General features: G+C 47.4%; 1 protein-coding gene across 4 annotated transcripts in view; it reads left to right on the top strand.

The window, feature by feature from the left end:
* Positions 1 to 4324: 4324 nt before the first annotated feature.
* USP36 (ubiquitin specific peptidase 36) overlaps positions 4325 to 25567 on the top strand; it is a 31330-nt gene continuing 10087 nt past the window's right edge. Inside the window, exons 1-14 of one of the 4 annotated variants that reach the window (XM_081899273.1) lie at positions 4325 to 4510; positions 9009 to 9327; positions 9424 to 9639; positions 11656 to 11766; positions 12328 to 12430; positions 12788 to 12855; positions 13230 to 13300; positions 14323 to 14405; positions 15210 to 15321; positions 16555 to 16695; positions 18122 to 18222; positions 20061 to 20199; positions 21348 to 22037; positions 23302 to 23417. In XM_081899273.1, coding sequence (XP_081755399.1) covers positions 9075 to 9327; positions 9424 to 9639; positions 11656 to 11766; positions 12328 to 12430; positions 12788 to 12855; positions 13230 to 13300; positions 14323 to 14405; positions 15210 to 15321; positions 16555 to 16695; positions 18122 to 18222; positions 20061 to 20199; positions 21348 to 22037; positions 23302 to 23417 — 2204 coding nt within the window. In that variant the 5' untranslated portion in view covers positions 4325 to 4510; positions 9009 to 9074. Of the gene's footprint in view, positions 4601 to 9008; positions 9328 to 9423; positions 9640 to 11655; positions 11767 to 12327; positions 12431 to 12787; positions 12856 to 13229; positions 13301 to 14322; positions 14406 to 15209; positions 15322 to 16554; positions 16696 to 18121; positions 18223 to 20060; positions 20200 to 21347; positions 22038 to 23301; positions 23418 to 25567 lie in introns of all 4 variants that reach the window. The other 3 variants (XM_081899274.1, XM_081899272.1, XM_081899271.1) reach the window with 3 other exon arrangements.

Consider the following 25567-nt stretch of genomic DNA (forward strand, 5'->3'; position numbering starts at 1 on the left):
TGCCAGTGGGCGCAGGTGTGGTTGTGTGTGGGGTGGGTGTTAGCATTCCTTCTTCTGTCTTCTTCCTGATGCCTCTGCAGCATGCACAGGTCTTCTCTAGAGGTCAGAGGCTGGCTGTGACACGTGACTGCTGCTTGCTAGACAAACTGCAGTTGCGTGACTGCCGTACCAAAACATGAGTTTGTCGTTCTAGTAGTAGCGTGGAAAGCAACCATTCTGAAAAGGACCTGTTTTGTGGGAAAGCAGTATCAAAGGCTCTTCAATCGGCTTAATTTATCGCTGTGGGTTTAAATGCCACATGGAAACTTCCCTGATAAGAAAGATAAGATGCACACACAGAAACAATCCAATGCCCCCTCATGTCAGCAACTCAAAATATTTAAAAAAAAGGTTTACATTATTTTCAAATCTTTGCTTAGTAAGTATGAAAAAAAGAATAAGTATCTAACTTGCTGCCATAATTTAAAGCTTATTGGGGAGTAGGGCCGGGATGATGTTTGGTGGGTAGAGTAATATTGGGGTGGGGGTGGGGAAAAAACTTTTTTGTTGTTGTTGTTGGATTCTGAAAGCTGAGATTTTCTTGTGCTGGGAACACATGAAAATTGTTGAATAGACAAGCAGACTGTGCATGTCTCTGATGCTTTGTATAATTCATACGTGGACATTTGAGTCTTCGGACAATAAACAGTATTATCAAATAAACCGGGAACAGTCTCTCCTTGTCTGGAGCACACTTTGCCATCAGTGGAGGTGTGGACGTTAGAAGGGAGCCCTAGGAATTCATCCTGTGCTGCTCAGCCTCTGTGAACTGCTTTACAAGAGTCACCTTGATGGAGGTAGGTGGAGAGTTGCAAGTTTCCTCCAGGCATTGCTCTCCACTCTCCCTCTTCCCATGCCCCCTGGCACAAACTGGTCTCTAGTTCCTAATGAGATAAATTGTTGGTTCACTGTGCCTCAGCCTATTTCCAAAGGCCCACCTCCAGCTGTTCTCCCATTTTGATGACTCCCATGTCCCCTTATTTCTTGATGTTAGAGAAAACATCTCATATGGTTCTCTTTAGTGATGTCAAGGAATTATTCCAGTGACATACAGTGACTCCCACAGAATCAGGCTCTGTGTCAAAATATGTGCTGTTTTTCATCCACTTCATGGAAGGAATCCAGTGAGTCTCAAAACTGAATGTATAGCATGAGTGGCCCCTCTGCTTCTGGCCTACCAGGTACTTATTGCTTTGAGAGAGGATATCCCTTGTGGGGATAATTCCTCCTCCTGCTGTTCCATCACAAACCTGGCTTCTGTCTCTGTAAAGACCCACCTTTGCCTCCATAAACATAACACATTAAATCCCTCATCCACACTCAGTTCTCTGGAGTCATTTCCTTCTCCTTGCCATTTACATTAGGACTCATGGCTTTCACGTACTGGTACTTCCTAGATTAGTTGTGTGAACTTCTTGGTTTCCTAGGCAAATGCACCTGAAGCTCTGTAGAACTAATACAGATGGGAGGCCTGCCCACAAGCATCAAACTTTATAGAGAGATTAAACTGGGATCTCTTAAGTTACAATAGACTTGCAAATTCATCTCACCTGCTGCAATACTAGGTATGCTCTTTAATACAAGTGCCCAGGAGACCCACGTACAGAGCCATCCACATCTGGTTATGTTGCATGGAGCTCCTTATTACTTTAATGAGACAAACCCAGATCACAAAGAAAGTTGATCTTCCTGCTAATGGCAACAAGCCCATCTAGAGTGATGTGGTTATTTCTCAGATGGATGGGATGGATCTACAGGTGACCTAAGTCTGTAAGTAATGGAAGATCTGGGACCCACTAGAAGTTGTTGGACTACAGTTCTCATTGGCTCCAAACAGCATGACAATGGTCAGGGGTGGGAATTACAGTCCCAACAAATACATGGAAGGTCACATTGCCAATGCTTGTTGACCACCATCCCATCCCAAGGGCACTAAAGGAACATAGCATTGTAATGGGAGTGTTATACTAGATGTCATGGCATGTATTGTTTCTAAAGCCATAGTTCTGTGATAGAGCTTATCTGCATCTCCAATTAAAAGAGGCAGGAGAACTGGAAAATATCTTTTCTTGGGGCTTTGGAGAACCCCTACATAAAAGTAAGTGATGCTGTGCTGGACCAAACGGCTGACTCAATATAAGGCAGTTTCATATGTTGGGCTTGAAACTACATAGGCTGTTAACAGAACACGCCCCTCCCCCAATCCTGTATATATGGGTGTATAGTTGAATCTGGACCAGGGATGCTAACTTGAATAAAATATTGGGGGGAAGGCAGGTAAGCCCTGCCCCACATAATCAATCACAACACTCTTTCATTGCATAGTATTGTTACAGTCCACCCCAATCTGTCGAACCATGCAGAGGTTTTCGCCCTCAACCAGGGTCTGTGCTTCTTTGGAGAATTGAAGACACCATGGAGGCTATTGTATCTTTAAGGAATATGATTTATTCACAAATCTACACCTGAATATGGATGGAGGGAGTCCAGGCCTTATAGTATGGTCATCTCAAGAGGCTCTTGTTCCCCACAGCAGTGCAGCACCAGAGTCCAAGGCATCTCTCCTGCTTTCAGCCATCCTTTTTTCAGTTTTTGGAAGCCACCTGCCAAAGTCCCTAAACTCTTCCTGTGACATCATGCCCAGTTACCCAGGCAACCTTCCAAATCTCCTGTCTCTGTTCACACCTCAGGGTAAAGGGAAGGGCAGTATTCTTCCATTGCCTGTATTGTTTCTGAATGGCCCTAGCTTGGCCAGGTCATTTTGCATAAGAATTCCTCTACAGCTTGTATACGCCCTTCACATCCCAAATAATCAAAATCTCACCATTTATTAATTAACAGGTTTTTTTTTGGGGGGGGGTCCCTCCAAACCATAACAGTGTAATAAGAATTTTAAGGTCTTATATATTTAATAAATGTACCAAGCAAACACGTACATAAATATATAAACCACATGTCTGAAGCAGCACAGGAAGACAGTCCTGAAACCATTTTGACTCTCAAACTGACCAAATGTTTCTCTGCAAGGAGGGAGGGGGTGAGGGAACCTTCCCATTGTCTCAGGAAATAGGTAATTACCATCTCAAAGGAATGGCCAGACTACCAGAAAACGCAATCAGATAAGGCATTATCAGATAACCTGGAAGTCAGGAAAAACAACATCATCATTCAATTTTTTGTAGACTGCCTTTTCTGTGTTGTAGGTATGATGTTGGTGGGGGGTGGTCTTGGGCTACACCCCTTCTGTGATGTATGTATGATGTATGTAGGGGTGGTCTGGAGCTCCATGGCAGGGAATTTCAAAATGGATATATAAGGGCGGGCACACCTTTGTTCTGGGTCATCCTGCGTGTGAGGGGAGCACCCTGTTGCAACAGCTTTAATAAAGATCAGGTTTACTAGCTGCTTTGCTTCTTAATATTCTCTGGTTGGCCTCTGTTATTTTCTCCTACCGATGGAGAACCTACAAAGGACTCTCTATAAGGGCTCTTGTGTACATAAGGGAATAAGGGCAGATTTCGTTTACGACAACAGTATTATAAAAGGGAAACGTCTCTCTCCCATGACTGAAAAGTCACCACGGGAGCTCTTTTTATTTTTAAATTGTTATTTTGAGCTTTTCTACCTTGAAGTTTTCCCTTTACAGTATTAACATTTTTCTCTGTCCAAATCTCTGTTCCTGCTTTGTCCCGGAAACCGTAACAAATGGCATAGCTACTCAGCCTGAACCAAAATTCTACATTTCCTCTAATTTTAGAATCTGGCAATAAAAACCCGCAGAGAAGAATAACTTAGCATAAGGCAGGAAAAAGAAATCTACCGTGACGTTTTATTTTTATTTTTTAACAAATAATTCATGGAAAGCTCAAAAATACTGACGAGTTCCACCTACCCGCCCACGCACCGCGCGCAGAAGAAACCCCCTCACATTCACGCCCCAATTTATTTCATTTTTCTGCCCCTGCGAGGCACGTGGCAGGAAGTGCTACCCCCGCCCCGTCTCTGCGGGACACTGCGCTTTTTGGGTCCCTAATTCGTTTCTCCTCCAGTAGTCACGCGCCACCCTCTGTGCCCAGCCCCGCCTTTGATCTTTGCACATATATCTATGCAAAACAAACACACATATATCTTTTTCTTAAATATATATATATATATATTGGCAGCGGACAAAAGGTAGCAGCTGCATTCGAGCAAGCGCAAGAGCCAAGACTTCGCCGATGCCGGGAGGGCTACAGCAGGCGGCGCTGCCTTCCCGAAAGCGGCGGCAGGGCGGGCTCCGTTGCGTCAGAGGGAAACCGGGCAGGGCTCCTCTGCTTTCTCCACCCCTTTAGGGCGAGGATTGGGCCCGGCGCGGCGGCAGCACCAGCGGCAGCGGCCTAGCAGCAGCAGCAGCGCCAGCTGAGCTCTTTCCTGCTCTCCTACGCGGCGTGGACACGTGTGTGTATGTGCGCGCACGCGGGTCCCCCGGATGGTGAGTGTGGGGCTGGGAAGGGGGATGACGAGGGGGTCTTGGGGGCGGGGAGCGGAGACGAGCTTTCCTCCCCCCCTATTTAGTAAGGAGGTGAGCTGGAAAGCGCTTGGGTCGTGGTAGGGCGGCGGCGGCTAGGTGAATCCATGGGGTGAATCGGGGTTGTGAGCGGGTGTGGGCTGGGGCTTTGCCCACCCTCGTGCCCTCCTTGCCTTGCCTCCCCTACGCCCCGGCTGCGTTGCAGAAGCAAACCTGGTGCCTCCGTCTCCAGTGCATTAGCCCGCTGCTGCCGCCGCCGCCGCTCGATTTCTCTGGGCCGGGATGACCCGAACCGGCGCCCGAGCCCCGGGTTCTCATAAACAAGCCCCATATAGATCAGCCGCCCCCCCCCCCCAGGCGCGAGCGGCGGGGCGCTGAGGAGGTTGCCATCTCTTCCGCTCTTGGCTGAGGGGCTTTGGGCACGATCTTCTTGGGCCCTTGAGAAAGCGCAAGGGTGTGGGTGCCCTTTGCACCAAGGCGGCGATTGCGTTCTGGGGCACCTTGGAAGCGGCGGCTGCAGCTCAGCTTGTGGGGCGCGCGCGGGTGTTGGGGATGGAGATACAGCCTGTGTGGTGCTCATGCTGCGTGCGCGGGCACCGCTTGCTGGGCGAAGGTGGCTGGGGCCTGTGCACGGTCTGGCGATGGAGAGCAAGGTGGGGTGGGCTCTCTTTCTCTCATTGATAGACAAATCATGAAGTGGGGGGGGGGCGTTCTTCTAGATCTGGGCCATAAAGCAGCCTTTCCTTCTGCCTCCTGCTGCGTCCTGTTCTGCTGGCATTCTGACCCACTCAATGGGGCCTGTTAATTCGCTCTGTTGCTTTGGGGATGTGGGCTTGCGGAATCTCCACTCATCCCCGTGCAAAGAGCTGAGGGTTCCTTTCCCAGAGTGTATGTGTGCAACATAGCTACTCTGAGCGAACCGTTACATCTCCTCAACACACCAGCTTTGCCCGCTTGCTCTTCAATCCCAAGGGCACACACAGCAGCACCCTTCTCTCGCCTCTTTGCTGTTCCTCTTACTATTTGTACCCTATATAAATGCCCTTGACTGCTGATTTAGATGCTGCTGCTTTGGCAAGAGTTAGCAGAGGCCTGCCATGAAAGGCGAGGGTTTTGTCCCACATACAAAGCAATTCTCTACCAGTCAGTTGCCGGCTATGACTTTCCCTATGTTCCCCTCCAAAGCAGAGGTAGTCTTGGTCGTATAAGGTATTATTATTATTTATTATTATTTATTATTAAATTTGCATACTATACCCGTAGATCTCAGTTCTGTTCACAACAAGGTGAGTTGATTAAGCTGACGTTCATCAAAAGCATGGAAAGGACTAGCCAGGTATGTCCATCGTCCTGGGCTCACAATGGTGCGAGGAATGAAGTATCCTTGTGTAGGACCCATTTCAGCTGCTCAGGGGGAGACAGACACCATGTAGTGCCTCCAGTAGCTTCTTAGGCGATAACCAATAATGTAATAGTTGTTGTAGAAAGGTTCGATGTCATGGGAGCTTCAGATGAGCATCATAACATGTGGAAGATGCTCACTGGATGCCGTAGGAAACCTCCACACTAGTAACTGAAGAAAGTGCACTCTCCCTACAATGAGCTAGCTACTACTCCCCTAGGCTGTAGTGCAAGTGGTTTTTTTTTTTTTGTGGGCTGGGCAGAATGGTTGCCGCCTTTTGCATGAAGAGCTGCAATATGTACTTTATAGGACACATAGGAGGGTGTTTTAATAGGACTTGTGTTGATGGAAGCCTCTCTCTCTTTTCGAAAAACCAAATATGGGCTTGGCTTTTTACAAAGGCACTTACAAGGTGGGTAACAATGTTCTGAATTCTACTCTGTTAGGAGAGGCACCTCTGGTTTCTATCTGGGGTGTTCTGCTTCTTCTGTTTGCTATTCAAATCTGAGTTCAGTCCAGGCACTCCTTAGGTGACAGAGTAATCCTTTTTTCCTTACATTGTAGTGCTGACTTCCCTATCAGAGGAAGTGGAAAATCTCAGGCCTTCCAATTACAGTCGTACCTTGGATCCCGAATGCCTTGCGAGTCAAGTGTTTTGGATCCCAAATGCTGCAAACCTGGAAGTGAGTGTTCCGGTTTGCAAATGTTCTTTGGAACCCTAACATCTGATACGGCTTCCATGGCTTCCGATTGGCTGCAGGAACTTCCTACAGCCAATGCCTTGGTTTCTGAACGTTTTGGAAGTCAAACCATTCGACTTCCGAGGTACCACTGTATAGGTCTTCATGGTGATTGTTTGTTACAAACTATCTTGTGGCTAAAATTGTTCCAGCAGTTGGAGAAAAACTAAAATATGCCATCTTCTTTTTTGTAAACCAGTTTCCAATTTCACTGCAGGCTCTTTCAAGAGCTGAGCCATTTTTTAGGGTGTGGCCTATAGAATGCGGGGCACAAATATTTTCTTAGTGATTGATTCAGGGGAAATTAAATAGCAGGTGATCTGGGTTACTGGGTAGGATGTTTATGTGGGAGAAACAGCAGTGTAATCCTATAATCAGGTCTACTTGTAAGTAAACCCCATTTAGTTCAGGGGGGGCTTACTTCCAGGTATGCGAGTCTTGGATCACAGCCGAAAATAATTTGAAGCGACTATAGAGGTGATTTGAGAGATAATCAGTACAGGTAGCTGAAGGGCAAATTAATTGATTTGGAGCAGGATCTACTTTGGAGGTAATTGAATTGAAGAGGAACTGATTTGGGGTCATCTGGGGTAAAGAGAAAATGAATGGAAGAATTTTATCTGGGGTGATGTGCATGGGTTGATTTGTCTTCTGTGACATTGCAAAGTTAAATTTGCATTGTATAGAAATAAAACCAGCATATGCCAACTTGTGTCTATGAACCTGGGCCGCAAATCCTTCAGCCTACCTAGCCATGATGCTACTGCTTGACACCTTGTTAGAATTTTAAGGGGCACCTTTCACAGTGAATGCTCATAAGTCCTTGGTTTGTCTTCTGGGAGGCAGGTCTTCACCGTGTTGAGGAGAGAAGATTGTTGGGCCCAGGAAAAAAAGGGAGGTATGCTAATGGGGTGCATAATGGTACAGTGGTATCTCAGGTTACAGGCGCTTCAGGTTACAGACTCTGCTAACCCAGAAATAGTACCTCGGGTTAAGAACTTTGCTTCAGGATGAGAACAGAAATCGTGCTATGGCGGCAGCGGGAGGCCCCATTAGCTAAAGTGGTGCTTCAGGTTAAGAACAGACCTCCGGAACGAATTAAGTACTTAACCCAAGGTACCACTGTATTTAGAAACATGCTTTGACACTGATTGAATTGCAGAAAAGCAGGCCTACTAGACTAGACTTGGGATGTATTTATTTGGCAATTTTTAATCCATCAGACTTTCAAAGAAGTGAGTTTCTGGCTTGCATGATGAGAAAAAAAATTGATGTATGTATGAGCTCTGTTTGTTAGCTGCTGCAAAGATAATAGGGTGGGTGGTGGGTGGGTGTGATTTCAGGCTCAGGGGTTCACTTGCGGCCATTCAAGCTTCTCTAACTAGGCCTCAGGACTCCCATCCCCAGGCCATGTGACTCACCTGCCCTGCTTCACACCCTCTTTCCCCACCTCCCTTGGCTGCCATGTGTCCTTGATCTCTGATAATGATTCTTGTTTACCTGGGATAGAGAAGCCTGTATATTGAAACTAGCCTACTGTATGCAGGTAAAATGTATGTTTACTGCTCTGTCTGCTTTTCCCTCTGGTCCCGCCTACCACTGGCATGTGGACCCCCCCTTCCATGCAGCTTTCAGGGTTTCCTGTGTTTTTCTTGTAGCAAGGAGACAGCATGAGTGTAGCTGCTCTCACAAATTTATGCTGCTTCATCCCACCTTTGGGAAAATGGAACTTGTGGACACACTCCCTGCTTGCCCAATACAGAATATGGTTTGGAACGGTGTTGCAGCATTCTGAGTTAAATGCAGATTCCCTGGAAATGGTGTTTGAAATTGAATTTGTGGTGGCGGCGGCTTTATATAGTGCTCTCGGTGTTTCATGACCCTTTAGAAAATTAAAAAGAGGACAGGTTTCTGCCCCCAAAAGTGCTTGCAGCCCCAAATGGGGAGACAGGAGTAGAAGAAGAGTTTGGATTTGATATCCCGCCTTTCACTCCCTCAAAGCGGCTAACATTCTCCTTTCCCTTCCTTCCCCACAACAAACACTCTGTGAGGTGAGTGGGGCTGAGAGACTTCAGAGAAGTGTGACTAGCCCAAGGTCACCCAGCAGCTGCATGTGGAGGAGCGGAGACGCGAACCCGGTTCCCCAGATTACGAGACTACCGCTCTTAACCACTACACCGAGTATTGTGAATAGAGATGGAGGCAGGAGGGTAAACAAAGGAGAATTTTTGTCATAGTCAGCCTTGTAGGCTGCAGAGGTAAGGGGCTTGTGTGAGAGGCTTCGTGGGGGAAAAATTGGGTCAAATGCTTTCTTTTCCAGCTCTGCCCCACCAAGCAAAGTCCCCTTGCTAGCAGTGCGGCCTCTGCCACTCACAAGTGATGCACCATGCCCATAGTGGACAAGCTGAAAGAAGCCCTCAAGCCTGGGCGGAAGGACTCTGCTGACGATGGCGAACTGGGCAAGCTGTTGGCTGCTTCCGCCAAGAAGGTTTTGCTGCAGAAGATCGAGTTTGAACCAGCCTCCAAAAGCTTCTCCTACCAGCTGGAGACGCTGAAGAGCAAATACGTTCTGTTGAACCCCAAGACAGAAAACCCCAGCCGACACAGGGGCTCTGAAGAGGGACCCATCCGGAAGCAAGGTGTGCCCGTATTCTGGGGGGAATGGTTCTGTGGGAACGGGGGTGCATGTGTGCCTGGCCTCGCTGACCTCCCCTGTTCTTCTTCCTCTCTGACAGGCGGTGAGCACACCTTGGGAGGAGATGGAGTTCCAGCCCCGCAGAAGGTCCTCTTCCCTGTGGAGCGCCTCTCTCTGAAATGGGAGCGGGTGTACCGTGTCGGAGCCGGTCTCCACAACCTGGGCAACACCTGCTTCCTCAACTCCACCTTGCAGTGTCTGACGTACACCCCACCTCTTGCCAATTACCTGCTTTCCAAGGAGCACAGCCGCAGTTGTGAGTGTGGGGTGTTTGGTTGCATGTGGAATGGTTGGTGCCCCTTGGCAAAGCTTGCGTGTCATCTGTCTCTTTTCACCTAAGAGTTGCAGGTAGCAAAGGCTTCAGCAGCCTCCTGCTTTTCATCTCAGTGCCACTCTGCTGAGGCTTTCATGAGAGATGGGCCAGGAACAGCAATGCATAATGCTCAGTCCTTAATGGTAGTAAAACGGGAGCACCGCGGCTAAGAAACTTTCCAATGAAATTGCAGTGTTTCTGGTTCAGATTTTGCCTGTGCCATAAACTGACCTTTGGTCAAGCTGTTCCCTTTTAACCTCATCCGCCCCATCTCTTGTATGGCTTTTATAATGCCCAGAACTACCTGGGATACACATTATAAAGAGACAGTGCAAGTGAAGTGCTTGTGATCACTTCAAGCTGCTGTGCAGAAGCTTAAGTGTTACTATAACCCTCTGAAGCCACACCAAAATCATGCACAAGAGAAATTGGACCCTGCCTCATTTTTCTGAGTCTTAGTTTTCTCACAGCCACAAAAAAATCCTGTTCTGTTATGCTGCAAATCTGCATGTTTTTCATTGGAAAGAACATTTACTCCATGCAAGGGCTAAATAATTTCTTATTCCGTTGTGTTCCCCTCTTTTCAGAAATTGTCTTGGGGTTTCAGCGAGGGGAGAAATTGAAACATTTTGGTTCGAAGCCTGCTTTTTAAATGGATTTCTTGTACGGGAATTCATAGTGTTAAAAATATATATGCTTCCACTTGGCTGTGTTTGGAGAGAGGGGCTTGAACGATGGAGCATTATTTGGCCCTTGTTTCTCATGTTGTCAAAGTCTTGGGGCACCCCTTGTGACAAGAGGGGGCTGTTATTGTGCCCAGCCACAAGAAAGGGGTTGCATTGTTATGTGATCTTGAGGAGGGGGTTCTGCTTGAAGCATGGTGCTGGCGGGAGTGGGAAAAGATGGTGTGTGGATCCAAGGTCAAATAACAGGCAGTGCGCCTTGTCCCCTCCACAGTTCTGCAGCTGGCAGTTCCCTTGCAGCCCTGTGCACTCATCCTTGCAGTCAGGGCCTGGGAGGCTGTGCTAACAGCTGCAAAGGAGCAGAGCCAGCACTTGGCTGCACGAGAACTGCTGCTCTAAGCATCCGACTCATCCTTGTTAGAGGAGCGCTGACTCCTAGTTAGGGGAGTCGACCTGAATGGAGGGAGGCGGGTGGACAAAAGATGTCCCTCCCCAAAAAAGGGGGAAGGGATGAGGAGGAGCTGTTTGGATTAGGGCAAATACTGCTTTGTACCTACTTGCCGGCTTGTTGTTCAGGCTTGAGAAATCTCACACATGGCTGTAGCGTTTTGGTTCCCTGACCATCTCAGCCAAGTGGACTGCATTTCTGAGTACTTTACGATGTGCGTGCAACTGGGCTAGGAGGCTATTCCATGCATCTAACAGTGGTCTGTTCATGTAAGCTATTCTAGCAAGGGGTTGTCGATGCTGTGACCATGGAGGAGATGCCTGCACAAGCGATGGGGATCCTGTGCCCCTCCAAATAATGTTGGGCTCCTAATCCCATCAGCCCCAGGTAGCATGGTCAGGGGTGGTGGGAGGTGGGAGCCCAACAGCATCTGTGGCCCCACATGTTCCCCACCCCTAGCCTATAGGTAAGTGCAGGCTCTGCACTCCAATTCAATTTGTGCATTGATTATATCAGTGAGTAGCTTTCCTTGTCACCTTAAATTGCTTCCAGCAGAGAATAGGCAACTTTTTCTTTGATGCATATGCAGCTACTTCTGCAGATGGTTTATCATGAAGCAAGAGATGTGCATGGCCCTCAAAGCCCGCCTTTCTCTTTCTTTTCCTTTGTCGCCATGGGCCAGCAGGTTATTTATTGAGTAATGGCTGCCAAAATGCCCTTCTCCCTAGGCTGAGCTCTACTCATGGGTTCTCCGGTTCTGTGAGAGTTGCTCCACCAGACCTTTGTGCAGCCTTTGCATGAATTCATTCCTGGTCTCTTCTCTTGCAGGCCACCAGGGAGGCTTCTGCATGATGTGCGTTATGCAGAATCACATGATACAGGCTTTCGCCAACAGCGGCAATGCCATCAAGCCGGTGTCCTTCATCCGAGATCTCAAAAGTAAGCAGCTGAGGGAGCTTTGTTTTGATGAGGCTGTACAGTGCCGTTGTGATGCATCTCACCGGTACATACAGGGAAAGGGGCCAAAGATCTCTTTGTTTGAAGTGTTGACTGTAGAGTGTCTGTGTTTGTGTACAAATGCCATACATTGCACTGCGCATGAAAAAGCCAGGTGCGCAGATCTCCCCATTGTGGAGCTAAGTCTGAAGACGTGGCAGCTGGGCGTGCAAATAAATACATACATAAATAGATTAGAGGTATTTTTGGCGTTCCTTTCGTTTCTTTTAACCATCCAACTGAGGTTGCCGGTATTTAAGAAACTACGAAAGGGAGATTGAAATGCACTATATGCTGTCCCCATCAGCATTTTGCTTAGTTATGTTGAGTTCTGCAGAATCTAGAATGGTTTGGGGGGGGTGCGCGCGCGCATGCTAATAAGCTTCATGTAATTCCTGTGCCCCGGTCAAGTGTCAGCAATGCCTGTTACCTTGGCATGAGCTTGACCTGCGCTGGGCGGGCATAGGAAGCCAAACTTCAGAGTCCTTTTCCTCCGTCTGGCAGAGATTGCTCGTCACTTCCGCTTTGGCAGCCAAGAGGATGCTCACGAGTTCCTGCGCTACACCATTGATGCCATGCAGAAGGCCTGCCTCAATGGTTACACCAAGTATGCACAGCTCCCTGTCTCTGGGGTGGGGAGTGTCAGGGCCGTACTTTTCACAAGGTTGCAAAGAGATGGGCAGGTGGAATCTTGCCACCTTCCCCTGTTGTGCAAGCAGCATCTTGGAAGCATGAACCTTCACAGGTGGAATATGGGTGGGGGAAGGGGGGGCATGCTGGGTAAGTCACCACTCAGCTAACGGTGGCTGCTTCTCCTTTGCCCATGGAAGCAAAAGCTAGTAATCCTCCCTGGAGAGGAAAGCCCTAAGGGCTGCTTTTGTGTCCCTGCCACTGTTGAGGCCCCATATTGCTTCAGGAAGGTCTTCTCCACTCTCTTCTTAACCATAGCTGCTTTTCTTCCCAGGCTGGACCGCCAGACCCAAGCTACCACATTGGTGCACCAGATCTTTGGCGGCTACCTCCGATCTCGTGGTGAGCACAGCTTTAGCCTGGTACCTTTCACGCCCTTTAGGCTTGAAGCGTTGACCAAGTCCTAGTGATAACTCTACAACTCCAGCTTTTCCTTCATTGCCCAGCTGCGCTTCTGCAATGCCCACCTGACTTGTGGGCGCACACAGCTGCTGATGTCCCAATACTGTGAGAGTTTCCTGCGGGCTTCCTTTGGCCTCTGCCCAGGTTTTGAAGAGGATATTGGGAATCGGGGGATTTAGCTGCTTCCCATGCTGGTTTTGCTAGCTGCCGAGGTGGAAGCGTTGATGTCTCGGAAGTCCCGTTGTGAAATATGACCTTGGCGGGCAGCTGAGGCCATGAAGAGTAGGCAAGCAACTCTTCTGCTTTCTTTGCAGTGAAATGCTCCGTGTGCAAGAGTGTTTCGGACACTTACGACCCCTTCCTGGATGTGGCTTTGGAGATCAGGGTATGCCAGTGTTAAATCGACGCTTTCCCCTTTTATTTCTTTTCCATGGTAGGCCTAAAGAGGGACATAAGCTGGCAGGGGATTTGCAAATATGAGCAGATTCATGGTGCTTTCCTACTTATACATGAGTGCTGCGTGTAGGGAGGCATATAGCATGCACTGAAGTGTAGCGAGCAAGTGGCATATAGGTACTCGGTTGCCTGTGCACGGCTGATGTATAGAAAATGATAATAATGATGGGGTGGGGTGGGGAACCTGTGGCCCTCCAGATGTTGTTGGACTCCCCAACCAACATGGCCAATAGTGAGGGATGATGGGAGTTGTAGTCCAACAATATCTGGAGGGACAGAGGTTCTCCATACGCTGGGCAGGAAAAGAAAAGGGCATCCCATCTAAGCTAAGCTAACAGTAGCCGGGGAGGTAATGGGTGAATAGAATCACTTCCTAAAAAAAAATAATAATAATAATAATAATAATAATAATAATAATAATAATAAATTTATTATTTATACCCCGCCCATCTGGCTGAGTTTCCCCAGCCACTCTGGGCGGCTTCCAATCGAGTGTTAAAAACAATACAGCATTAAATATTAAAAACTTCCCTAAACAGGGCTGCCTTCAGTTGTCTTTTAAAAGTTAAATAGTTGTTTATTGCCTTGACATCTGCTGTGAGGGCGTTCCACAGGGCGGGCGCCACTACCGAGAAGGCCCTCTGTCTGGTTCCCTGTAACCTCACTTCTCGCAATGAGGGAACCGCCAGAAGGCCCTTGGCACTGGGTCTCAGTGTCCGGACTGAATGATGGGGGTGGAGACGCTCCTTCGGGTATGCAGGACCAAGGCTAAAGAACTAAAGAGACATCATTAATAACAACAACAACAACAACAACAATTTTATTGTTTATATGCTGCCCATCTGTCTGGGTTTCCCCAGCTGCTCTTTTCAGAGCTTACCTGAGTGTAGGTATAACCTGAGCTTTGGTGTGATTTCTGTATGAATGTCCCTTTTCTGTTTCTGATTACAGCAGACTGCCAACATCGTGCGGGCATTAGAGTTGTTTGTAAAGGCTGACGTGCTAAGTGGAGAGAATGCCTACATGTGTGCCAAGTGAGTTGCCTTCCTCTTGACCTACCCATCCCTCCTGTTTGGCATCTTTTCTTTTGCATAATGACGCCTTTATTTATTTATTATTTTAAAAAACAGAAGCGTATTTCTAGAATGGAAGTGCTAACTTATGAGGTCAGGCAAATATGTTCCGCTCCACAGCTTCAGTAACTGCTGACTCATGCTTTTAAAAAAAAATCTGTAGGAAAAAGAAAAGGGAGGGGACTAGGCTCACCTCTTAGCTATTTCCAAAGTGATGAATTGGGTTGGTGGTGGGAATAACGAAGCAGAAGAGAAGTTTGGGTATGTATCTTCACAGTGTGTGGTGTTTTTTAAAAAAAATTGGTGCATCTGCCTTCTACAGTGGTACCTCAGGTTACAGACGCTTCAGGTTACAGACTCTGCTAACCTGGAAGTATAGTACCTCGGGTTAAGAACTTTACCTCAGGACGAGAACAGAAATCGCACGGTGGCAGCGAGAGGCCCCGTTAGCTAAAGTAGTGCCTCAGGTTAAGAACAGTTTCAGGTTAAGAACGGACCTCCAGAACGAATTAAGTTCTTAACCCGAGGTTCCACTGTACTTGAAACCAAGCCATTTCCCTGATGGTTTCAAGGCCGCCTGCAGGGCAAAGGATGCTAGCTTCAAATGGAGGGAAAGGCTTAATAGCCTTCCCCACCCGCTGGTCTCATGAGGGGGCAATTGTGCATCTGCATAGCAGGAGGGGAGTTCTCAGGGCATCCCCCATTTTCACTGAGCCTTGCAAGGAGGAGCCAGACTTTGTTGATCTTTCCTCTTCTCTGTGCCAGGTGCAAGAAGAAGGTGCCAGCCACCAAGCGCTTCACCATTCACCGGGCATCCAACGTCCTCACCATCTCGCTCAAGCGCTTCGCCAACTTCAGCGGGGGCAAGATCTCCAAGGTGCGTGGCGATCTGGAAAGCGGGGAGGGGGCACAAAGACCTCCCCTGGAAGAGGGTTGGGAGGAGCGCTCCTGGCTGCTGTCTTTCTGACCTTTTAAGGGTCAGTATAAAAAAGACAGTCACAGAACCGGGAAATCATACAAAAAAAAAATGAAATACCGTGAAAATCCCTGAAACAAGAAGTAATCAACTAGAAATATTATCTTATAAAATTAAACCAAATAACAAAAACCAAGAAGTTTAAGAAAAAAATTAGAAAAACCTAGAATTGAGCAAAGCCTTAACGGGATACCAGCTACAAAACTCATTTCACTGAACTATTCAGTTTCCTCAGCAGGAAATAGAGAAATCATAAACCTCAAATGACCATATTCAAAGAAAGGGGGTAAATCTCCTAAAAATTCTGAAGTACTATAATCCTAGCTGGACCTAGGTGAAGCAAAGTGCAGTAATAAAGGATTGAGGACTCAGAGGTACAGTTTCTAAAACTGAGTTTACAAAAGAGGTTTGAAAACCTAAATGGCAAGTTTTAGACACAGCCCAACTTGAAGAAAGCCAAGCACAGTAATAAAAAATTGAGGACTGAGCTGTGAAAATTTTTGTATTGCCTTTACAAAAAGATTTAAAAAACAAACAAAAACAACCTGAATGGACAAATTCGAAGAAAGGAATACAAGATAAGTGGTTTTAGATTTTAAACAAACTCAAGAACAGGGCTGAAAAGCTCCCATGGTCTAGATGTTACTGCTGATGTTGAAGACTGATTATAGTACTTTAGATTTTTTTGGGAGATTTCCCCCCTTTCTTTGAATTTGGTCATCTGAGGTTTATGATTTCTCTATTTCCTGCTGAGGAAACTGAATAGTTCAGTGAAACGAGGTTTGTAGTTGGCATCCCATTAAGGCTTGGTTGAATTCTAGGTTTTTCTAACTTTTTCCTTAAACTTCTTGATTTTTGTTATTTAGTTTAATTTTTTAAGATAATATTTCTAATTGATTACTTCTCATTTCAGGGATTTTCATGGTATTTCATTTGTTTTGTGTAAGGTTTTTTAAGGCTGGCTTTCTTAAGAGCGTAGAAGTCTGCAAAAACTGTCAGCCTAGGGACCATTTGTGTTTCCTGGATCAGATGCTGCCTTTGTTTTCCTGTTTACGCACCAGCATTCTCCGCTAAGAGGCAGACTCCGAGCGGGTGGGACAAATCCCCATGGATGCCTTCCCTTTTCCCTTGCAGGATGTCGGCTACCCTGAGTTCCTGAATATCCGCCCCTACATGTCTCAGAGCAACGGTGACCCTGTCATGTATGGCCTCTATGCTGTGCTGGTACATTCAGGATACAGCTGTCATGCGGGGCATTACTACTGCTACGTCAAGGTGAGTCGTTTCGTCTGTTGTCAAAGGGCAGCCTTGGCAGTGGAGAGAGGTGCTTTGCACCCCAGGCTGTGGGGTGGTAATGTGAAGCATTGGCAAGCATCAGTGTGGAAGGCTGAACTGCGTGAATGCTCTAAGTGTGTCTAGCTATCTTGCTTGGAATTCCTGCTATCTCACTGCTGGCATTCGGAGTGGCCAGGCTTTTAATGCTGCTTTCTCCAGAGGTTCAACAGCAAAGAATCTTGGTGATTGCAGATGGTGCTTCTCTGGAGCTCTGATGTTCATGTCCAAATGTTATAAGTTGGCTGGAAGTTGTAAGAGGCAGCCTGCTGGAAAAACATTCTCTCCAGCGGGTGCAGAATGCCACAGTGAGACTCCTTACAGGGTCTTCACTGCAGGATCACATTCACCCAGTGCTATAGCAGCTGCACTGGCTCCCAGTGCAGTACAGGATCAGGTTTAAGGTGCTGGTTTTAACCTTTAAAGCCCTTTACGGCCTAGGACTCTCGTACCTACGGGACCGCCTCTCCTGGTATGTCCCACAGAGAAACTTACGGTCTTCAAACAAAAACATCTTGGAGGTCCCGGGCCACAGGGAGGTTAGGCTGGCCTCAACCAGAGCCAGGGCTTTTTCGGCTGTGGCCCCGATCTGGTGGAACGTTCTGTCACAAGAGACTAGGGCCCTGTGGGACTTGACATCTTTCCGCAGGGCCTGCAAGACAGAGCTGTTCCACCAGGCCTTTGGCCAAGGCACAGTCTGACCCCCTCCTTTGGTAATCCTCACAGTACTCTAGCCCAATGGTTGCCATTAATTTGATTTTGAACTGATGTTAAAATGAATTGATTTTAGAATGCTGTGTTGCTTTTATTGTTGTTAGCCTCTTTGAGCCCGGCTTTGACTGGGGAGGGCGGGATATAAATAAATTATTATTATTATTATTATTATTATTATTATTATTATTATTATTATTATTTTATTATATTATCTCTAGCACAAGAATTATCCAACCGTTTATTGACCTAGTTGGCATTATTCCTACCCATAGTAGCCAGCCAGATGGCAAAGGGGAAGTTTAGAAGTGGGGTAACTAACCTCCCTAGGGTTATTCTCCAGCTCTTGGTATCATGACTTGCAGCCACTGGTACATCTGTTCATGAATTTTGTTTGTTTCCCAAACTTGGGTGCCTGGCTGTTTTTGGACTGCAGTTCCCATCATCCCCGACTTCTGGACTTGCTAGCTAGGGATGATGGGAGTTGTAGTCCCAAAACAGCTGGGGACCCAAGTTTGGGAAACATTGACCTAGTCCCTTTTTCCGATGGAGCTTATGCCTACCTTTGATGGTGTGGAGTGCTTCTTCCCGTCCTGCCTAACGCTGCCCTTCTGTGCTGTGTTGTAGCTACAAATCCTCCTTCCTATCCCATTTTCAGGCTAGTAATGGGCAGTGGTACCAGATGAACGACTCAATGGTGCATTCGAGCAACATCAAAGTTGTCCTCAATCAACAGGCATATGTGCTTTTCTATCTTCGGTAAGTGGGGCATGATATGGGACCTGCTGTTGGCCGCCTCTCTTCATGCCTGTTTCTTGGGGTGCCCTTCAATCCACCCGTCACCTTTCTGCTAATCAAGTGGAGTGGAGAGGAGCAGAAGTCCATTTTTTTTAATGGAGGGAGGAGCAGGCTGGGGTGAACTGGAGGTGATGATAATAACACGGTTGTTGCTAATGCTGGGAAGCACCCTTGCCATTCTTAACCCGCCACTGTTTTAGCAGGGTCCCCAGCTACTTCTGCTGATGTGGTTTCCTTTTCATGTTGCTGTGATCGCTAAATATCTCATGTAAATGAACAAAATATGCAGAGGGAAGCAGAGTGCCTGGCAGGGGTCCACAAATAAATAGCAGTGAAAAACCCAATAATCTGTACCTTTTATAAAAGAAACTCTAAAAACCAAGTGTGTTTAGACCAGAGGTCAGCAACCTAAGGCCCATGGGGAGGTCTGCCTGGGAGTGGACCGGACCGGCCTCAAAAAACGTGGCCAACCCCTGGTTTAGACCCTCTTTCAATAAAGTCTTTGTGATAAAATGTACATCAATGGTAATGAGTAGCCGCTCTGCCAAACTGTTCAAAGGCCAATATATACTAGAACATAATTAAAAAATAATAATCTTACTATTCAGCATTTGCACTGCCCTTTATTGTTGATGTCTTCAGTTTATGAATGACCTCACACCAACATCTGTAGAGGTGTGGTGCTTTTCTGTTGATCATTTGTAATCAATAATAAACCCGGGTGTTACATTTTCATGCGGTGCTTCAAATGCTGCAACAGTTTGAATTGTATTGTACTCTTGCATGCTGTCCATTAAATAATTGGAGGGAGCCTATGCATTAGCAATGTACAATCTATAGCTGGCAAAGGGTTACATAAGTTGAGATGTTTTTGAGTTTTAGATATTCCTTTGTGTGCATATTGTTTTCTGTTGGGCTTTTTGGGTTGTTTACTGTTTTATGATTTAAAGTTGTTTCCTTAACTTCTCTATTTGCTTTTCTTTTTTAAAATCTAAGGCCAAACAAATACTTCTGTGTTCTTTTGTATTTGTAAACTGTAGCGCAGTGGTAGGGAACCTCAGACCTGTGTCCCAAATTAGGTGCTCCAGGACCTTCCCATTTGGCCTGCAATGTGGCTTTTTTGGGAGGGGAGGGGGAGGAAGCCCACCTGCTCATCACTTCATGCCGGCGCATAAATGGTGAAGCTCTGGTGTCAAATTCCAAATAAGTGCTTGATAGAGCACACTATAAATGTGTGTTATAGTTGTTAGGGTACCTGATGTCATGGTGGTGTCTCTGGTGACTGATAAATGGGCAGCCCTGCCTACCCGTCGGAATGGATTGCAGAGGGTGCCCCAATTCTTGGCCCGGATGATTTGCCAGATCCAAAATAGACTCACCTTGGCTCATCAGCCACACCCAGTTCCCCACCTTGGCTGTAATGTAATCCTTCATACTGAAGAAGGTTCACAGCACCTGCATTCTCTTGCCAAAGATCAGGGCTTTAATCCCTGCCCTATTAAACCTTGCTGCCTTGGTTGCATGATCCTGCTCTGTGCTGGGAACCGGATTGTGCAGCCAATGCAGGATTGAAAGCTGTTCTATCATCCATCAGCTGACAACGCCCGTGACGTCAGCTGATGGGCAGGTGGGTGTGGTTTGGAGGAAATGGCCTCCCTGAGCTAAATTAGTCCTGGTGCTCCAAGATTGGCCTAAGAGCTAGAGGTTCCCCACCCCCCTGGTCTGAAGAGTAGGGTGACCTCTAAAAATAGTGATAGCGATAAATTACAAGTTCCTCCTTCTTCTTCCCCCTTTTCAAGGATCCCAAGTACCAGGAAGAATTCTGAGGGGACCATCTCCAAAAGCACATGCCCTGCGTCCAACCGAGCAAGCATAGTCTCCGACCACATGAAGAAAAGCATGACCAATGGTGCCCTCGCGTCACCGCTGATGAGCAAGGTGAATATCTGCATAGTCCGCCTGCCATCCAGAATTTCCCACCGTCGGAACTGTGTGTACTTTGAACTTCAAAAGGAAAGGGGAAAGTCTTAAGCTGAGCAGTGCAGATTCTGGGCTGAGGAGAAACAAAACCCAGTGATCTGAAAAAAACAACCCAAAGTAAATTGAGAGGGAGTACCCTGAAGCTCTCTTCAGCTAGCCTAGAAAACAAGATGGCATCGAGAGGTTTGAGCCTAGCCGTTTCCCTAGCATTCCAACTTCCTATGTGAAGTACATCAAAATAACGCAAAAATGGGGGTGCGTTCCCTCACACGAGCCCTCTCCTGTGGTGTCAGTTGGTAAGGTCAAGGAGGTTATTCGTTTTACCCCCAGTACAGTGGTACCTCCGGTTACGAACTTAATTCGTTCCAGAGTTCCATTCTTAACCTGTAACCGTTCTTAACCTGAAGTACCACTTTAGCTAATGGGGTCTCCCACTGCCGCTGCACCACCAGCACACGACTTCTGTTCTCATCCTGAGGTAAAGTTCTTAACCCGAGGTACTACTTCCAGGTTGGCGGAGTCTGTAACCCGAAGTGTTTGTAACCTGAGGTACCATTGTACTCTTAGTAGCAGCTGAGTATTTAACTATTCCAGGCATTTGTTTAAACCAGTGGGACTTGGCATCTGTGAACCTGCTGTGTTCATACAGTATATGAAATAAAATCAAACCAGGCATTTTGGTCTCTGGATAGTTTTAATGTAACATAATTTTTTTTTAAGGAGAGGGAATTTTACCAAGTCTTGGTATAGCAGTAATCCAAATCACCAAGATCAAAAATCTTCCAGAACCTGGCAATTGTAGCAGTCAAGACAGTCCTCTCCTGTTTTGAGAATAAGGTCAGAGCCCACCGACTTGAATGGTAATAAATGCATCAGTTGCTTCCCAGCAGATCAGATGGGGGAAATCTTAACCCTGAGTAATGTGTAAGTGAACTGCATGACTTTCATGCAGCTAGATATCCTGTCTGCTTATACATCTGGCAGTTTGCGGGTATTGTGTTTGGATTGGTCTGAACAGTTTATTGAGCAGGGGGAGCGGTTCCCATTTTGTGGTGTTGGCTCTCCACCTGTCTTCGTTCAACACCTCTTATCTTCTGTCACTACAGAGGCAAGATGTGATGCAGGCCAGGAAGACGTTGGACCCTGAGGAACCTGGCGTCCCTGTTCCTCGCAGCTCCTTTGCTTCCAACTCCAAACCCCAGAACGGGACGCTGCCTCCTTCTCCTCATCCGAAGCTCATCCCTGCTGTTGGGTTCTCCTCACCTAAGCTCCCTTCCAAGCTGTCTTTCCTAGACGACTTCAGCAAGAGGTCCAAGAAGCAGCCTCTCCTGCCACTCAAAACATCTCAGGACTTCAGTGAGGCCACCAGTGTCAGGGTGGAGATGGGCAAGCAGAGCTCCTGGGGGGACAAGGGCTTGGCCTTGTCTTCACAGCCGCCAGAGGCTCCCAGAGGAGACCCCGAGGCCAAAGTTCGTGAGGAAGGCCCAGAGGTGCTGAGCAAGGCCTCCTCGCCTTTGACTTCTTCCTCCTCATCTTCTTCCTCCTCGTCCTCTTCAAGCAGCTCCTTTTCCTCCAGTCCAGCACATCGCCCAGCCAAAGGACTCCCGCAGGCCACGATGGGTGTCAACGGCTACTGCTCCTCTCAGGAATCGGACTGTGCCTCTGGGAAACCTGTTTCTGAGGACTCCAAGTTTGCCAAGCTGAAGTCGCCTTTGCTGGCTAATGTGACCAATCTGGAGCTGGGAAATACCATGTCCCCCCCACCTGCAAAAAAACTGGCCCTCTCTGCCAGGAAGGTGCGTTTTAGGGGTACTTTACCTCACCTACCTCCAAAATGGTGGCAAAAGGAGTGGTGATTTGGGGGGTGGGGTGGGGTAGATTCAGGCAGGGGGCATTTCAGGCCACAGACTCAATCGCATATCATGCAGTCGTAGAGTTGGAAGGGATCATCTAGTCCAGGGTTTCCCAAACATGGGTCTCCAGCTGTTTTTGGACTACAACTTCCATCATCCCTAGCTAGCAGGACCAGTGGTCAGGGATGATGGGAACTGTAGTCCAGAAGCAGCTGGAAATCCAAGTTTGGGAAACTGATCTAGTCCAACCCCCTGCAAGGCAGGAATATTTTGCCCAAAGCGGGGCTCAAACCCACAACCCTGAGATTCAAGAGTCTCATTCTCTACCAGCTGAGCTGTTTTGTAGGTAGGAGCCCAGGGAGATTCATCACCTGGCCAGCTTGTAAGTCCCAAGTACTTTCTGACTACCCTCCATTGTTGCATACTTGGGGGCAATACTACGGCCCACACATAATGCTAAGTGAAATCATGGCTTAGTGTGAAAAAGCAAATGTGCAGGTTCCCTGATTCAAGGATTGCGACCACAGCACTCCTCTTGTGCTGCCCAGGGCTGAGCAGTGGCTTGGCCCAGGTTCAGATGCCGTTCTAAGCCAAACCATGGCTTGGTCCTGGGTAGCATGGCAGCAAGCAGAACCCGGGGAGGAGCAAAGCAGCTGAGATCTCCACTCCCGGAACCGGCGTGTGCCCTATTCGTGCTCAGCCATGGTTTGCCTTGATTCTACCTGCGAACAAGCTCAGTATTCTTTTAAGCAGGTGTCTTGCCTTGCGAATGCATTCTGTGCAGGGGGACCCTGTTTCCCCAGAGTCTAGGGGAGAAACTTGTGTTCTGTCGAGCTGGTCTCCCCTCATTCTTGCCCCTTCAAATCCTCTTGCTTGGTGAGGCCCACATTAAAGGAGGCATTTCGCTGCTCACAGGGTCAGAGCAGAGAGACCCTGGCTGGTTCTTTTCGTTCCTCTCTTTGGAAACAAGGAAGATGGGAAGGTGCCTGTTGCCCATTGTTTTATTCTAACACTGTTCTGTCTTTATACTTGTCCTTCCTTCTTTTCCCTTTGTTTCTAACAGCAAACACTTTTCTGATTCTTTTTCCCTGTCCCACCCCCACCTGTTCTTTTGTTTTCCCCCTCCCCTCTCTTCTTGCTCTGCCCCCTGGGGTCACGGAAACCTCTTTTTAGACCACCAAGTTTTTATTTATGTCAATAACTACAGGGCAGCAACACACTGCAGAAACTGAGCAGCAGTGAGCGCCTGGCGCCGCCCCACCCTCCACCAGCTGCTACAAAAACCACCCACCCCGTCTGTGCTGTTGCGCTCAACTATCCCAGGTGAGCTCCCGGGGCCCTTGCGGGGGTGGGGGGCAGTCATAACCCTGGCCTGGCTTTCTGCACCCTGTCCTTGCTGTGTGGCTCTTTGACTTGTTATAATAAGTCACTGTAGCGTTTGGTACTTTTCTGAAGCAAAGCCTTTCTGGATTTGAGGGTGTTGCTGCAATTGCTATCATGTGCCTTGAAGCCCACCTGTCACTGGGTGTTGTGTCTGGTTTGGGTGCTTTGGGTAAATGGACAGGGAATGAGAAATGTCACCCCGCTTGGACATTATGTGTGAGAGCAGCCTCTGTGTTTTACACACACACACACACACACACACACACACACACTGGTACCTCTGGTTGCGAACGGGATCTGTTCTGGAGGCCCTTTCGCGACATGAAAAGAGTGCAACCTGCAGCAGCGCGTCTGCATACACGCAGGTTGCGATTCGCCGCTTCTGCACATGTGTGATGTGTCATTTTGCGCACATGCGTGAGCGGTGAAACCCAGAAATTTCTGGTACTTCCGGGTCGCCACGGGACGTGACCTGAAAGAACGTAACATGAAGTGGACTTAACATGAGGTATGACTGTATATGTTTGTGTATGTGTATTGTATGTGCACGCGCACATACACACACATATATATACAATGGTAAATGATTAGGGTTGTAGCCAACGGCTTGTATCTATTGCAGCACTAAATAAGCATCCCGTGAGCACAGGGATTCCTGCTTGTGCAATGGGACTTTCCCTCCACTCCAAAATTGCTACAGAGGGTTGGAGGAATTCCTAGAACAGATGGTGGGGGCGGGGGAGTTGTTGAACTGGTGATCCTTACGCTAACAGGATACTTCCTTCGTGCTGCATTGGATGTAGGCCTCTGTTAGTCCTCCGAATTGACCAGTTGCAGATAGTTGGCATGACCAACTTAGGTCCATTAGTTTCAGTGGGTCTACTCTATCTTCATTGGGTGCAACCCCATAGTAAGTATTAACAGATTAGCGGCAAGCATAATGCAATAAATATTTTTAAACCTATGTACATCCTAATGGCTACACATCACTTAAAATGCATCTGTTTTAAGACAGTATAATTGTATATTGCTTTAAAAGTAGCACATGGTTCGTTTAATCATATGTGACTCCAGTCACATCAAGTCAATAGAATAAAACTTCCAACTTCAAATGTACTCGTCGATACGGCGTTCAACTTTTTTCTTTTTATATTGATTCCACCCATGCTCCTCATATTTGACCTGTATTTCAACCTACATCTTACCAAATAATTGGGTTTCTCAGTTTATTATCACGTAGTCAACCTCTGCCTGTTTATGTTTTTAAATTTCACCATATGTTCTAGGTCCCAAACGTTTCCTATCCAAGCCTCTGATTGAAGAGGGTCTGGTTTTCCCCAAGCCTGACATGTGGTCATACAGGCTGCTATTGCTATAAGGCGGACTGTCATTTTGAGATCTTCTTGGGGGTCCCACAATTCCTTTAAAATAGCCAGATAATACTACTGCTAAAACAGGTGCATGCAGGGCTGCATTCTATTCTGGGCACTTTTCTGTGGCAAAAGTGAGGCGAGCTAGGAATGTAAATTTTGTCCTTGCACAGTAGGCAAGTTTCTAAATACACTCATGCATCCCTCTAGAATCCTACATCCAGGCAACCGGAGTTTGATGGCACATACCAACCCGATAAAAACCCTTGAGAGGGTATGAAGTAGGATTGGCGAGGGCTGTGGCCCGGGAGAAGGGATCGTGGCCCACGGATGGTCGTGAGGGCCATATCAAGGCCTAGAGAGGCCACATCTGGCCCCTATGCCTGAGGTTCTGTATCCCCCTAGTAAGGGTTATTCATAATCCAGTACTTTATTTCTCTTAATACATGATTCCAGGCCACCATCTCTTGCCGTATAACCTCGCATCAGTGCAGTCTTCCTTCCCCACCCTTTTACTAGCGCTCAGTTGAGAGTCTTTCACGTTTAGAGTCTTGTTGGCTCGCGTTGTTCATCTGAGTTCTCCAGGGACAAGTGTACTTCTGGGTGCAAGTCTGCCAACCGTCCAGCCTCTGCAGAGGTGCACAACTGCATTGCTCTGTACTGCAAGCTTTTTATGCTACGGCGAGACACTCTGTTCTTTGAGACTAAACTCTTAAAAGC

The sequence above is a fragment of the Podarcis melisellensis genome, assembly GCF_964234715.1.
Source record: "Podarcis melisellensis genome assembly, chromosome: 2".
Taxonomy (NCBI): Eukaryota; Metazoa; Chordata; class Lepidosauria; order Squamata; family Lacertidae; genus Podarcis; species Podarcis melisellensis.